The sequence below is a fragment of the Lissotriton vulgaris genome, chromosome 2_1 (genome assembly GCF_964263255.1).
Source record: "Lissotriton vulgaris chromosome 2_1, aLisVul1.2, whole genome shotgun sequence".
Taxonomy (NCBI): Eukaryota; Metazoa; Chordata; class Amphibia; order Caudata; family Salamandridae; genus Lissotriton; species Lissotriton vulgaris.
Genome location: NC_141687.1, coordinates 2039544072 through 2039558519, shown reverse-complemented (window position 1 = coordinate 2039558519; position 14448 = coordinate 2039544072). Strand labels below are relative to the sequence as shown.

Below are 14448 nucleotides of genomic sequence, written 5' to 3'. Positions count from 1 at the left end.
GTACAGGGAAGGAGTCACCTATCTCGTGATACTTCGAAGACTCTTCCAGGAAAACAAGGTGCAATCATCCGGACCCAACACTATGCACAAGATGTGAATTCAGTAGCCCACATGCCTCGAACATATATCTAAGATCTTTCCCCAAAAAGGGGAGAAGGAGTGCTTAGTCTAAGTGCACAAAAGGACAGGGGGCTAGGCAGTGAAGCAGGCAAGGGGAAAGATTCAGGTGAGAGGGGATAAGAGAAGGAAGTAGACAAAGAACAAAAGAATGCTGAATAGGAACAGAGATAGGAGACAAGGAAAAAGCAGAGCCACATAAATATGATGGGGGTTGCAAGGGGGGTGGGGGGGTGGTGGGGGGTGAGCAAAACAGGGAAATGGGGAAAAAAACTGTGCCCAAAGTCACGCTGGGTAGGGGATGGTCAGGGGATGAACCAAGGCCGATCTCCTCAATAGCTGAACAGAGAAGCTCCACCGGGCGTCAAACATAGTACTCGGACTCCGCTGTCAGGATGGGGATCAGGAGTATGCTCAGAGATTGTCATTTAGTTTTGATTAGGTAGTGGTCACTACCACCCTTTGTTCACCTTACCTCTATTGCTGCCTCTTTGGTCATTTTACTCTGCCCCAGGGTTCCAACCTCGTGCTCTCTTGATCTGAAACTTTAACAAGGCCATAGTACTTTTCTCAACCCCTTTCTCTTTAGGTCTCCTTTCCTCTGACCCTCCATCTGTATCCTATAGCTTGGGTATCATGTTGCCACAATGCTGCTATACTCAGTTTATATTTCTGTAGCTAACACCTCTTCTCCAAAACTTTAGCATTTCGAAAACCCACCCATAGTTACTTATTCTTCCATTAGCAGACTACCCTTATTTTGTTTGTTTCATGATTTATTCACCTACTTCATCTTTTTGCTTCCCCCCCTTATCTCTTACAATTCATATTTAATTCATCCATTAGACTGTTTTTCAGAATTTCTACTTCTGCCCCTAGTACCCCCATCTCTAACCTCTTTATGCTGGCTATCTTTTTGAATCCACAACAAATTCTGCTTGTTTTGTTTTATGTTTACATGTATCAATGGCGGAGCACCACCTTGTCTGTCTTCCACTATGTACATGTATATCCCATCCCATAACCTCTGCTTGCCACCATCTTATGTCCACCACTCATTCTGGTTGTGGTCAACACAGTTTCCATTCTGATGCTATTTCCTCTTTATACTCAAATCCTGGTATGCCCCTTCGCCCTCAACTTCTCTTTTCTTCTAATGTCTTTGTTACATTTCGTTACCGAACAGGAATGCATTAATGATGTTGCATATGTTGGACTCAATTTTATAAGCATTTATTTAAAGTGTGCTCACTGGCTCTATAAAATGAATGAAAATGAGAATAAAAAATATTTGTCAGGAGATGTCAGTATCATTCACACCTTTTAACCCTTTCTACGCTGATGACGGAACCGCTCTGTCATCAGCTGAGGTGGCGCTGTGCTGATGACGGAGCGGTTCCGTCATGGCCCGGCCGCCGCGACTGCGCGGCGCTGATTTCGCGCCTGCGTGGCGCGTTCTACTGAGCGGGGGGGGGCCATGACGGAACAGCTCTGTCATGAGCACAGCCCAACCGGGGCTGATGACGGAGCAGTTCCGCCACCAGCATGCGGCCGCCCCGCCCCCTTAGCACTGCGGCGGAATAGCCGCCGCAGTGAAGGGGTTAATGACCTTTCTCAAGCCATATGCCAGCTTATCACTACAACAGGCAGAGGATGGCCTAGTTACCATGTGTAGATATCTCCCTAGACAATCTGAACAATACATAGATGTGTCATGCAAAAGCCTAGCTAGTAAATTAGTAGTCTATTTTATTATCTAGGATTTGTAAAGCGCATGGCTACCCACAAAGGCTTCCCATCGCTGTGCAGAGGGAGGGAGGAAGGAAGGAAGGAACATAATTATTTGAATAGAAAGTTCTTTAACAGTTTCCTAAAGGACAGCTCAGATTCTGCTTTCCTAATTTGAAGAGGAAGGGCATTCATTAGCCTAGGTACAAAGATGGAGAAGGAACATCTTCCGGCTCTAGCCTTTTCAAGGTTGGGGACAATAAGATGTTGCTGAGAGGCAGATCACAGATGTCATGAAGGCTGATGGATTGTCAATACGTTTTGTATAAGTGTAGACCTTTCTTGTGTGCTGCTTTGTAGGCCAGGCAAAGCACTTTAAATTGCATCCTTTTTTACACTGGAAGCCAGTGTAATGAGGTTCTTGCAGCCGTAACTGACAAATTTCAGCATGTTTTGCACCTTGCGGACTACTGCATTTTGTATCATCAGAAGCCTATTTAGGATAGATGTGGGTCTGCCTAGATATTGAGAGTTAGCATAGCCAAGGCAAGACAAGATCAGGCCCTGAACTATGGTTCTACGTGTGGATTTTGACTGCCATCTCAGTACTCTCCTGAGGGTGTGAAAGAGGCCGAAGCAGATGGCTGACAATTTCTTGGCTTGGGAAGTCATGGTAAGCTTTTGCTCGATCCAGAAACAAAGACTTTTCATTTCTTCCTTGGGGTAGCGTTTGCTGCCCATAGATACTGTTATAGCAAACAAATGATGGACAGAATGCTGACAATGCAAACATTCTCCCCCAGTCAAAAGATCGGAGTTAAATCCACCCCAGTTTGGACTCAGCCATACGCAAATCAGTCTTGACCTTCTGCCTCATGGGAACAGTCCAGTCCAAACTACCAGGCCGGGTCCTCCCTGGACCAGAAACAAGCATCCTGGGACCAGTTTCAGGGTATGTCACCCTTCTTCATCCAGGCTAGCTTGAATCCAGTGGCATAATGAGCAAGGGACCCATGTCTGGGTATACCCATCAAACTTAGGGCCAAAAGCGTTACAGCAAACAAATGATGGACGGAATGCTGACAATGCAAACATTCTCCCCCAGTCAAAAGATCTGGGTTAAATCCATTGTTCTTTTGACCACTACACCACCCCAGTTTGGACCCTTGCCCTCTAGGACCGGATTTGATTAACTGGGAAAGTTAGACTTCTTACCTGGCCAGCAGAAGGTTTGGCCAAACCCTTCTGGTGACAGCTGTCTCCCTGCTGTAGGAAATAACCTCTGGAATGTCTAAAAACAATGAGGACTGAAAAGGTCAGTATGAGAGTGGTCGCTGACCAGTTCACAGGATCCATGTCAATTAGTATGCGTTTGGGGACCCTTGGAGAAACGGAGGACAACCTATGTTAATTGCAGGAAGATGCTTGTAACCAATTTTCCAAGGCCTGGAACCCGCTTCATAGCAGGATGAAGACGCTGGAGGGTTGAGTTTCAAACAAGAGACATGTTGTGTGACCAAAGGGCAGCCAGCCATATCAAGCACCTGGCAAAGTAAGCTGAACAGTCAAAAAATAATAAAACAAAGCACATTAGTTAAAGCTCTGTATCAAAATGTGTGGCTGATATTTTAGCATGAAATACCTTCGAAATAAAAGGAATATGTATTCTTGTGTAAGGCTTAATTAACTTTATTAGCACTTGTGTTCTGATGTTCCGCAAAAGCTCTGAAAAAGAAAAAAAAAGAAACAATCAAACTCGTGATAAATCAGGAGGCTATCCATTTTAAAGTTACGTCAAAGTTTCAAGACATTTCTCAAGGACCTAACTACTCATCTGAGAATTTAACAGAATGACCAGGACTCCAGATAAGTTTATGTAGTGGGAGAAAAATTATTTCTTAGGTATTAGAAAAATAAATCTAATTTGCTATGGGGGTAGATGTAAGGGGGATAAAATGTGATGACATTTTTGAACATTAGTCAAATTTGTTGTAAGCCATGGTTTCCTTATAGCTAGATATCTCTGTAAATCAAGCAATGCCTTTTAATATTATAGTACATTCACAGATTAGGCTTCAAGTACAGTGCAGCGCCTTCTAGTGCCATATTAATGCTGATAACATTGAAGGTGGATACTCAGGTAGATGTCTGTATTGTTACTCCCAATTTGATACAATTGGGACTACTTGCCCGATCATATAGAGTAAAACTGCAAGGATGTTAAATATCTGGCGGGCTAAACATTAGAGGTATTTAGAGAAATTTAAAATAAAAAGTCTGTTTAGTCTATCTTTGCCTTCAGATTCTGTGCAGACGCAAAACGTTAAATGTTGAGGAGTTGAAAAAATGCTATTAGGTTGTTCAACTGAAAGTCACTAATATTGAATATGCTTCAAATCATCTACTATGAGAGTCTCCCATGATCTAGACAGTACAATATTGCCATCAAGAGGCAACATCTAAGACACCTTTGAAAATATTGTAACCTACACATGTTCAGTCTCCCAGAAGTGTAAGCAGTAAAAGTTACTTTTAAAACAGAGTTGAAATTGTCGAGGTAATGTCATGTTCTTTGTTATTATCTATGACAATTTGAAAAATGTTGAATTCTAAAAGTTTATTACATGCATTATTTTATTTGACTAAATATACCTTAGCAGCCTGAAAGTACCCCTTAATGCTACCCTTACCTGAACACTAAAAATCCCTTTACACCCCTTGAAGTTACTCTGTCCTGAACTCTAAAACCCCCCAACTATCCCTTAAGGATAACCATCCTGAACCGTACCCTCCTCTTGCTACCCTTTAAAGCTAGCCTTCCTGGAATGTTAAAAACGTATTGCACATGTTACTACTTGTGTAACGATATATCTGTAAGAGACATTAGTTAGTGATAGATTCCTTACCTTAGAATATCCCCAGGCGTGAGACTGGATCCGGAATTTTTTGCGTAGCAGTACCCTTGCGCGTAAGTAGGCGTCGTCTGCTGCTCCGTGTCCGTCGTGGGCGCCGTGATGACCTCGTCTGAGTACTTAGACGCCGCCTCCACGTGCTGACGTCAGTTCTTAGACACAGCTTTTCCGCACCAGAAACGCAGAGCTATACTAAAAACCAACACTGGTGCCTTGAAACTAGGACCCTGAAAGGGGATAACCTTAACCCTAGATATCGGTTCGCAGAACGGGGAGGATGGGTGGGTCGGTAAGGAATTTATCACTAACTAATGCCTCTTACAGATATATCGTTACACAAGTAGTAACTTGTGCATCTGAAAGAGACACGTTAGTGATAGATTCCTTACATTATAATAGATACCCCAGCGAACCAATAATCACACCAGATAGTCCTGGAGGACGTAACGGCCAAAGAAGCCATCCCTCCGGACTTGGCTGTCCAGGCAATAATGTCTTGCAAACGTGTGCAGCGAGGCCCACGTAGCTGCCTGGCAAATGTCCTGCAAGGGCACTCCTCGGCCCAGGGCAGTGGTAGTCGCCGTGGCCCGAGTGGAATGAGCCCTCAGTCCAACAGGGGGTTCCTTCTTAGCCAAGGAGTAGCACGCCTGGATACACAAGATGATCCACCGCGAGATGGTCCACTTGTGTATCGCCTTTCCCTTCTTGGCGCCCACGTAACCAACAAAGAGTTGGTCATCCACCCGGAACTGGCGTGTGCGATCTAGATAGTAAGAGAGCGCACGTTTTGGGTCCAGACGGTGGAGCCTCTCTTCCTCTCTCGAGGGATGCGGAGGCGGAAAGAAGGTGGGCAAGGTGATGGATTGCCCGATGTGGAAGGCTGTGACTACCTTGGGCAGGAAAGAGGGCCTTGTCCGCAACCCAACCTTGTCCGGATGGACCGAAAGGAAAGGAGGTTTACAGGATAGAGCCTGGAGCTCACTCACTCTCCTGGCAGAGGTGATGGCTACCAGGAAGCCAGTCTTCAAAGTAAGAAGGCGGAGAGGACAGTTGTGAAGTGACTTGAAGGGAGTGCACATCAGAAAAGTAAGAACCAAGTTCAAGTTGCACTGAGGCATCACAAAGGGAACAGGAGGGAACGTATGTGTGATGCCTTTCAAGAATCGATTAACAATAGGGCACTTGAACAAAGAAGGTTGATCAGGCAGCCTCAAAAAGGCTGAAAGAGCAGAAAGATAGCCCTTGATAGTGCCCAGAGCAGAGCCCTGCTGGGCAAGAGAAAGAAGAAAGAGAAGAACCTCAGAAAGAGGGGCAGAGAGAGGATCCACAGCCTTTGCTGTGCACCATGCCACAAATCTGTTCCACCTGCAGGCGTATACCGACTTTGTGGAGGGACGCCTGGCTGCCAGAATGATGTTACAGACTTCAGGAGGCAAGTCAAATGGCCTCAACTGCGCCGCTCAATCTCCAAGCATGGAGGTGGAGACTGGACAGGTTCGGGTGGAGGACCGTCCCCTGCTGCTGCGACAGAAGGTCCTCCTGAAGAGGCAGACGAACCGGGAGATCGACTGACCTACTGAGTAGCTCGGGATACCAGTACCTTGGTGCCCAGTTCAGAGCCACAAGGATGACTTGTGCCCGGTCGCACCTGATTTTCTTCAGCACTCTGGGCAGAAGTGGTATAGGCGGAAAGGCGTACAACAGACTGCAACTCCACTCGCGACGAAAAGCGTCTCTGAGCGAGTGCCGCCTTGGAAATTCCAACGCGCAGAACTGATGACATTGCGCGTTCTCTTCGGTGGCGAATAGATCTAACCAAGGCTCTCCCCACTGCAGAAAGAGACCTTGTGCCACGTCCGAGTTCAGACGCCATTCGTGATCCATCATGCACCAGGGGCTGAGTTCGTCCACCTTGGCGTTCAGAGAACCTGCCAGGTGTTGAACCACCAGGGTCACGCCCTGATGTACCAGCCATTGCCAGAGGCGCAGAGCCTCCTGGCAGAGGGTACACTACCCCACCCCGCCCTGTTTGTTGCAGTAACACATGGCGGTGGTGTTGTCCGTGAACACCTGCACTACACTCCCTCGGACAGAGGGGAGGAATGCCTTCAGTGCTAGACGAATTGCCCCCAGCTCCAAAAGGTTGATATGGAGCCGGGACTCCGCCAGAGACCAGAGGCCTCTGATCTCCGCCTCTCCCATGTGGCCTCCCCAGCCCTGGAGGGACACGTCCGTCACAACTACGTGCTCCGGTTGGGGAAGGGAGAGGGATCTGCCGCTGACCCAATCGCGGTCCACCACTGCAGCTGTCTCGCAGTGCCCTCCGAGATCAGGACATGGTCGGACAGGTTGCCCTGATGCTGGGCCCACTGAAACTTCAGGTCCTACAGCAGAGCCCGCATCCGCCAACGGGCGTGATGCACCAGAAGGATGCAGGAAGCCATCAGACCCAGAAGCCGCAGCGTCAACCTGACCGAAACTCGGGATAAAGGCTGAAAGATTGGAATCAGAGCCTGTATATCCCGAACCCGCTGTTCGGGTGGGTAAACCCGAAACTGCGCCGAGTCGAGAACCGCTCTGATGAACAGGAGCTTCTGAGAGGGGCACAGGTGTGACTTAGACACATTGATGGAGAACCCTAGCTGGTGCAAGAGGTCTGCCGTCGTCTGGAGGTGGCCGACGACTGTCTGGGGCGAGCCCGCCTTCAACAACCAGTCGTCGAGGTAGGGGAAAACAAACACCTAACCTGCGCAGATGAGCTGCGACCACCGCCATCACCTTCGTGAACACCCGTGGGGTGCTTGTAAGGCCGAAGGGGAGCACGGTAAACTGAAAGTGCTCGTGGCCTACCGTGAACCGCAGGTAACGCCGGTGGGCCGCGGATGTGGAAATAAGCGTCCTGCAAGTCCAACGCTACCATCCAGTCTCCTGGGTCCAGGGCAGCTAAGACCTGAGACAGAGTCAGCATCTTGAACTTCTCCTTCCGGAGGAAGCCGTTGACGTTCCGTAGGTCCAAGATAGGGCGTAGGCCCCCTTTGCCCTTCTTGGGTACCAGAAAGTAGTGGGAGTAGCAACCACGTCCTACTTCTGGCCCAGGAACGCGCTCGATGCCCCCTTGGCCAAGAGGGCCGAAACTTCCTCCTGCAGAAGCCGCAAATGATCCCCGATACGCGGTGGTGTTGCGGTGGCATGGCTTGGGGGGTCGTCTCGAAGGGGAGGGAGTAGCCCCTTCGGACGATCTGCAGCACCCACCTATCCGAAGTGACAGTGCGCCAGTGAGAGCGGTGATGGCGAACCCTGCACCCCACCGGCGTCACGTGGGCCGAAAAGCACGGACTAGGAGGGTTTAGAGGCGGATGCTGCGGGGGAGGGTGTGGACTGGCCACGCCGTTGTCCCCGACCGCCTCGACGGCGATTTCCACGGCCGCCACCGCGCTAGATGGTAGACTGCGGTGTGTGGCTGGCAGCACGTGTGGGGGCGCCCCTTCCTTGGCCACGAAAGTAGCGAAAAGCACCCGTTTGCTAGCGTGGGGCCGAGAGGCCCAAGGACTTGGCCGTAGGCCTGGAGTCCTTAAAGCGTTCAAGCGCATGGTCTGCCTTGACGCCAAAAAGGCGACAGCCCTCAGACGGCATGTCCATCAGTGTGTTTTGGACATCGGCCGAAAAGTTGGCGGACCTCAACAAGGCGTGGCGTCTAATCGCCACCGTCATTGCCATCGCTCTACCTAGTGAGTCGGTGGTATCCAGCCCACACCGGATAGAATACTTGGCTGCATCCCGGCCCTCCACAAGGGCTTGGCCGAGTTTGGCCCGTACCTCCAACGGACACTCTGGCAGCACTTCCACAACCGTATCCCACAGAGAGTGGGTGTAGCGGCCCAAGAGGCATACGGTGTTGGAGGACCCCAGACTAAGGGAGGAGAAGATCTTTTTACTGTACTGCTCGTACCTCTTGAATTCCCTGTCTGGCGGAGCCGACGGGAATGCGGTCTGGGAAGTAGATGCCTGGATGACCAGGCTGTCGGGGTGGGGTGGGTGGACAGGAAAAATGGGTCGCCCGGCGCCGGCGTCTGGCCACGTTCCTATCTACGGGCGAACCCGTAGCGGGCCTAGACCCAGTGCCCAAAAGAACGTCGGACAAGGCCTCATTAAACGGCAGCAGAGGCTCTGTCGGGCATGACTGCGCTTTAAGGACCTCAGTGAGGAGGTTAGTCCTCACGGCCGCAACGGGGAGCTCAAGACCCAAGGCCTTGGCAGCCCTCATCAACACCACATCAAAAGCCACGGTAGGAGGTGAGACAAAAGCAGTGTCTGGTGAGGTGTCCAGACCACTGGCATCCCCAAGTCCACCTGTCCAGTCCTCTTGAGATTGACACTCTCTGGTCAGAGGGTTCTCAGACCCCTCCCAATACTGCCGGGGCTATCTCACAGGGGAATACCTGGACGGGTTCCCTAAGCAAGCGCATAGATGCCTGCGATGTGGGCGATTTGCGCTATATAAATACATGTACATTTACATTTACTCCTCGTCACCCATCCCCTGATAGTCAGGGTCATCAAACGATGAGGCTGGTTCATAGAAGGTAAACTCCCCAAGCGGCGTCTAAAGCGGTGCCGTTCCGACGCCGGAGGCATCGGGGACGGCGCAGCCCGAGGACCCGGTTCTCGAAGCGGGTCCCATGGGGTCCTGCGGCGCCGGGGCCGAAGTACTCGACGGGGCCGAAGCCCCCGACCTGCTAGGGGCCCCAGACGGGTCCGCTGGGCCCGAAGGCCCCACGGAGCCCATCGGAGGAGAGAGGGACCTCATGGCCATGAGGAAGCGCTCGATCTCCTCCGGCGTCGCTTCTCGCCCAGGGACCGGAGGGTGTGGAGCTGGACGCGGCGTCCGCGACTCCGACGGAGCCGCGTGGGCGGCGCCACCCGAACCCCCGGCCGCGTCGGGGGGAGTCAGAAGAGCGATGACGCCTCTTTGACTTCTTGTGTTTCTTACCGGATGACGACTTCGACCCGGAGGAGTGGTGCCGAGTCTCGGAGCTTTGGTGGCTCCGACCCCGCGACCTGTCCCTCGACCTCCCGTGGGACCGGGACCTCTCGCGGCGCGGGGCCGACTGCCCGAGTTCGAGTCGCCTGCGGGACCTCTCCCGCCTGGCTTTCGAAGACAGGGCTTGGCAGTCGGGGCAGGTCTTGTCGTCATGGTCGACGCCGAGACAGAGTAGACACAGACGGTGACGATCCGTGACCAACATCGTGCGATCGCAAGCCTCGCAGTGCTTATATCCAGGCCTCCCTATTATTATTATTATTATTATGTTTTTTATATAGCGCCAGAATAGACCCCCGAAGGGGTATCTCCGCGCTTGCCTTGGGAACCCGTCCTGGCTTTTCCCTGTGAGATAGCCCCTACAGGGCATCCCCAAGGTGAAAGCCAGGCATCGCGCCGCGGGGGGCCGTTATGGAGATTAAGCAAGCTTAATGCCCAGAGTTGCAGAGTGTGAACCCATGATTAGGTCAGGCACCGAAGCGAGAATTATCGAGTCCATGGACATTTGAGCTCAAGACCCTGCCGCGTCGGGAATTGAACCCTGCTCCCGGGTCTGACCTCTGCTTCAGGGTCTGCCTGCTCTAACCAGTGAGCCACACTTCTGGCACCGATTAGAGTCGTTCGACTTCGAAAAGATGATCAAAATGATCCAAAAAGTGACTAGAAGTACTGCTTTTTCCAGAACTGCGCTTGCTGGCGCGGAAAAAAGAAGAACTGACGTCAGCACGCGGAGGCGGCGTCTAAGTACTCCGACGATGTCATCACGGCGCCCACGACGGACGCGGAGCCGCAGACGACGCCTACCGATGCGCAAGGGTACTGCTACGCAAACATTTCCGGATCCAGTCTGACGCCTGGGGATATTCTAAGGTAAGGAATCTATCACTAACATGTCTCTTTCAGATACTAACAATTTACGCACCCTTATCTGAAACTGAAAAGAAAATCTTACTCCCCAACACTATTATTCCCTAACTTAAAAACTCCTTACTAACCCTATATGCTACCCTTCTCTGAACCCTAAAAACCCCTTTCTGCTGCCAATCCCTGAACCATACCATCCACTTAGTACCACTTAACGGTACCATTCCCTGAATCCTTAAAACCCCTTACGGGTTCCCTGCCTCCACCTCCACTCTACTATAACAGGAAGATGCCCCCTTGCTCGGCTTCCAGTTAACTTACCTTTGCCCAATAAAGCACACCATTTTTCGTTTTTTTTGGGAGCCACAATTTTGTATTATTTTTTTCCCAGCAGAAAACATTTTTGACATTACTTTTTTTTCTTTTTCGACCCTCAATAGTTTTACTGTAAAACCTACCCCAGCATAGGCTTCATGTCGCAATATAACACTAGCTTCATTTACACAGTCAAATGTATCGTATGAAATATCAAAGGACTGTAGAAAATTGATTTACTTTACAGTTTTTACATGATTTGATCCACACCCGGATTATGAGCACATCTAAACATAAAATACCAGTTAAAGTGTGCAAGATAAGCATCATATACTCATCGATCTGTATTAGATAACAGAAATACAATATACAGTCATACATTTTTCTGGGAATTTATGAAGTGCTCAATTCCTAGGCAGATTGTCAATGTCTTCTTAGGACAAAAATGTTCCTTTTTAAAGTGATAACTCTCCCATGCAAGTCCAATCTCGTGAGAATTGAGATGCGCAGTCAGCCCCAGCCCACAATTCTGACCATGCTGCAACCTGCTTTCCTGTATTATTGTACAGTACAAATGAATAATGTCCTCCAAATTGTATAGACAGTATATGCTGCTAGAATTAAAAAGGGCCAGAGCTATAGCACCTGCCTAGGCAGTCTCTGGGTTGAGTTCCCTCTGTCCCCAGAACCATGAATTATGACCCCATTACCAAGTTGGGGGAGGCCCAAAATGGCACTGCTCCTAGGGAGCCAGCCATTCGAGCATATGCCTAGCTATATGCCACTCTTTGAAGGTAAGGAAAAGACAAGGAGAGAGAAACATTGTGCAAGTGAGAGAAAGTCGGAGACGTTTTTGGGTTAGGTGTGCTTTCTGAAAACAGTACAGGCCTAATCTTGTTGCTGTAATTTTTTTTCCGCAACACAGCATACTTTTTCTTAAATCTGAAGCAGTTCCTTTGATTGAACTTTCTTTTGCTATGCTGATATCGAACGGTAGTGCAATTTGTTTTGAGCAAGGGAAGCTGGGTCTATTGCCTATTTTACAAACATGTATTACAAAATACTTTAAATGGCAGATCCTTGTAGATGATCTACTGTGAAAAAAGGATGGTAGCATATTTTGTTACACAATAGTTGGGCAGGGTCAAGAACTTAAATTCAATTCCCACACCTACCTCATTGCTGGGGTATGCCTGCTACAACTTAGCTATTTAAAATGCCAAGGGCTATTCCGTGGATGGCAGCAGCTGCACAGCAGAGGTATCAATTGTGGAATCCAGCTACACTGACTAAAACCCTGAACCTCATCTCAAATCCATTAAGGCCTACATTTAGGATACAAAAACACTATTCATCTATCACTCAAACACACCCTGCAGGAATTGGATGCACTGGCTAAGAATACAAACTATGAGTCACCTGATAACCTGCAGTCTCAATGGTCTTCTGAATAGGTGATGGCCGCACGAGTTCTAATGGTGGTTATAAAGAACACTACAACAATGCCCTTCACTTGAAGGAAGGGCCTCATCTGTATCTCATAGTTCAGTCTGGAGTCTCATTACTTGGGACAGATAACCTAATATCCAATATTCTCCTTTGAGGTCCAGTATCCTCTTGCAAGGCCACATACATGAAACCATTTCGAACCCTAATCTTATTCAGATATTTATCCTGTCACAGTTTATGCCGGCTTCCCTTCTCTAACTCTGGGAATTCTTAAGGGGCCAAAGATTAATCATTTCTGCCGCCAGATACTACGGATACAGGTGCAAAATCTAAATTGATTCACACAAGAGCATAGAGGTGGCAATGCCCCCTTGCGATGGCACATCTATTTACTGAGTCAGCCAGAGTGTCGTAAGGACATCTGTATAGAGTAGTGTGGCGCTCTCCAGGCAATAAATCTCCTTCCACCCAAACAGAGACACACTCTAGAGAGAAACGTCTCTGTAGATTTACAGGTACATGCACATATGCCGAGGTACACACATTAGTCCAACTTGTATTAAAGGCAGTAACCAACACAGTAATTGAAGGAAGTCGGTTTAAAGAATTCCTTCTTTTTTATTCTCTTATTCCTTTCTTCTCAATCTCCGGGAGTTGCAGCCACTTCATGACACATACATACCTATGAACCAAAAGCCTGTATACAAGGTCCATCTATAGAAATTGTTAAAATAAACACCACAATGGCAATATAAAATATCAGAACATGTATATAATGCTTTGACTTATGATTTTTCAGGTATTGCTCATACCTGTACATGTATACATTGTGACTGTTGAGTATGAATGATGAGATGGATGTGGGGTGTATGTGGTTTGTTCTAGTTTTAATGATGAAATACTGAATATACCATTATCAATAAATAACAATTTTTGTACTTTTCAATATATATATTTTTATCTTTATCTCTCCTTGTATTTTGAAGTTGCCCTTGGAATTTGTTATGAATGTATTTTTGGGAAATACTGTAATAATAGCAGTGTATTTAGCTTGTGTTTGAATGTGAGTGAAACATTCCTTGTATTTGTGCACAATGTGTATTGTGTTGCCTTATGTGTAATTTTCTTTTGTTTTCTTTTCTAGTGGGATATTGTTAGTGCTTGCTGTGTCGGTGAAGAGTAGGTGTTGGTGAGTCTAGTGGTCTCTGGCAAGTGAGTGGTATTGTATTACAGTATATAGGTCTTTATGTGCTTTGTAGTGATCTACTTTATCTTGCAACAGCTACATGCCACTTTTTCTTTTTGCTTTATAAATCCACACTTAATTGTTTTTTGTTTTTTTCTTTACAGTGTTGAGTATTGTTGACTTGTTTGTCAAGATACTTTTCTTCCTAAGGATTATGGCTAGTCGCAGGATGACCGCTCAGCAGGTTACTGGCATGCTTTTTGAGTCTTCTTCTGGCCATGAATTTGAGAGACGGCCTCTGCATCCGAGGCAAAGGAGGAAGGCCAGGATTCCAAAAGTTAATTTTCTGTCAGAGAGGAATCATCTGTTGACTAAGCCAGTCTCAGAGCGGATGAAGTGCTGCTTTTAGGGGAAAGCACTGGTGTGCTGATAGTGCAGCACGTGGCATCTATATTGCAGTCTGATTGAAGTGCTGGACTCTGGGTTGACCCAAACATGGTGCAGCAGAAGTTGCCTGCCTTTAGTAGTGTTGTAGAGTGAATTGTGAGAATGTTTTGCCTATAAATTCCCTTCAGTTGTTTATGGACAACGTATTTTTGAATGAGATTGTTGAGCAGACTAATTTATATACTGAACCATATTTGAGGGACAACAGTGCCAGACCTAAGCCCCACTCTAGAGCTACCTGGTGGACTCCCACAAATGTGGATGAGTTGAAGAATTTCTTGGGTCTATCTTTTTTGATAGGTCTGATAAGGACGCTGTTGCAGTCTTCATATTGGTCTACTAATCCTTTAATGGCAATGGCAATGTTTCATGCAACCATGAGTCGTAAT

At 48.1% G+C, this 14448-nt stretch overlaps 1 protein-coding gene across 2 annotated transcripts in view; it reads right to left on the bottom strand.

Moving 5' to 3' along the window:
- COPS2 (COP9 signalosome subunit 2) overlaps window positions 1–14448 on the bottom strand; it is a 470627-nt gene that overhangs the window by 89486 nt on the left and 366693 nt on the right. For both annotated transcript variants that reach the window (XM_086958269.1, XM_086958268.1), the window contains exon 11: window positions 3488–3570. In XM_086958269.1, the coding sequence (XP_086814395.1) occupies window positions 3488–3570 (83 nt within the window). The remainder of the gene's footprint in view (window positions 1–3487; window positions 3571–14448) is intronic.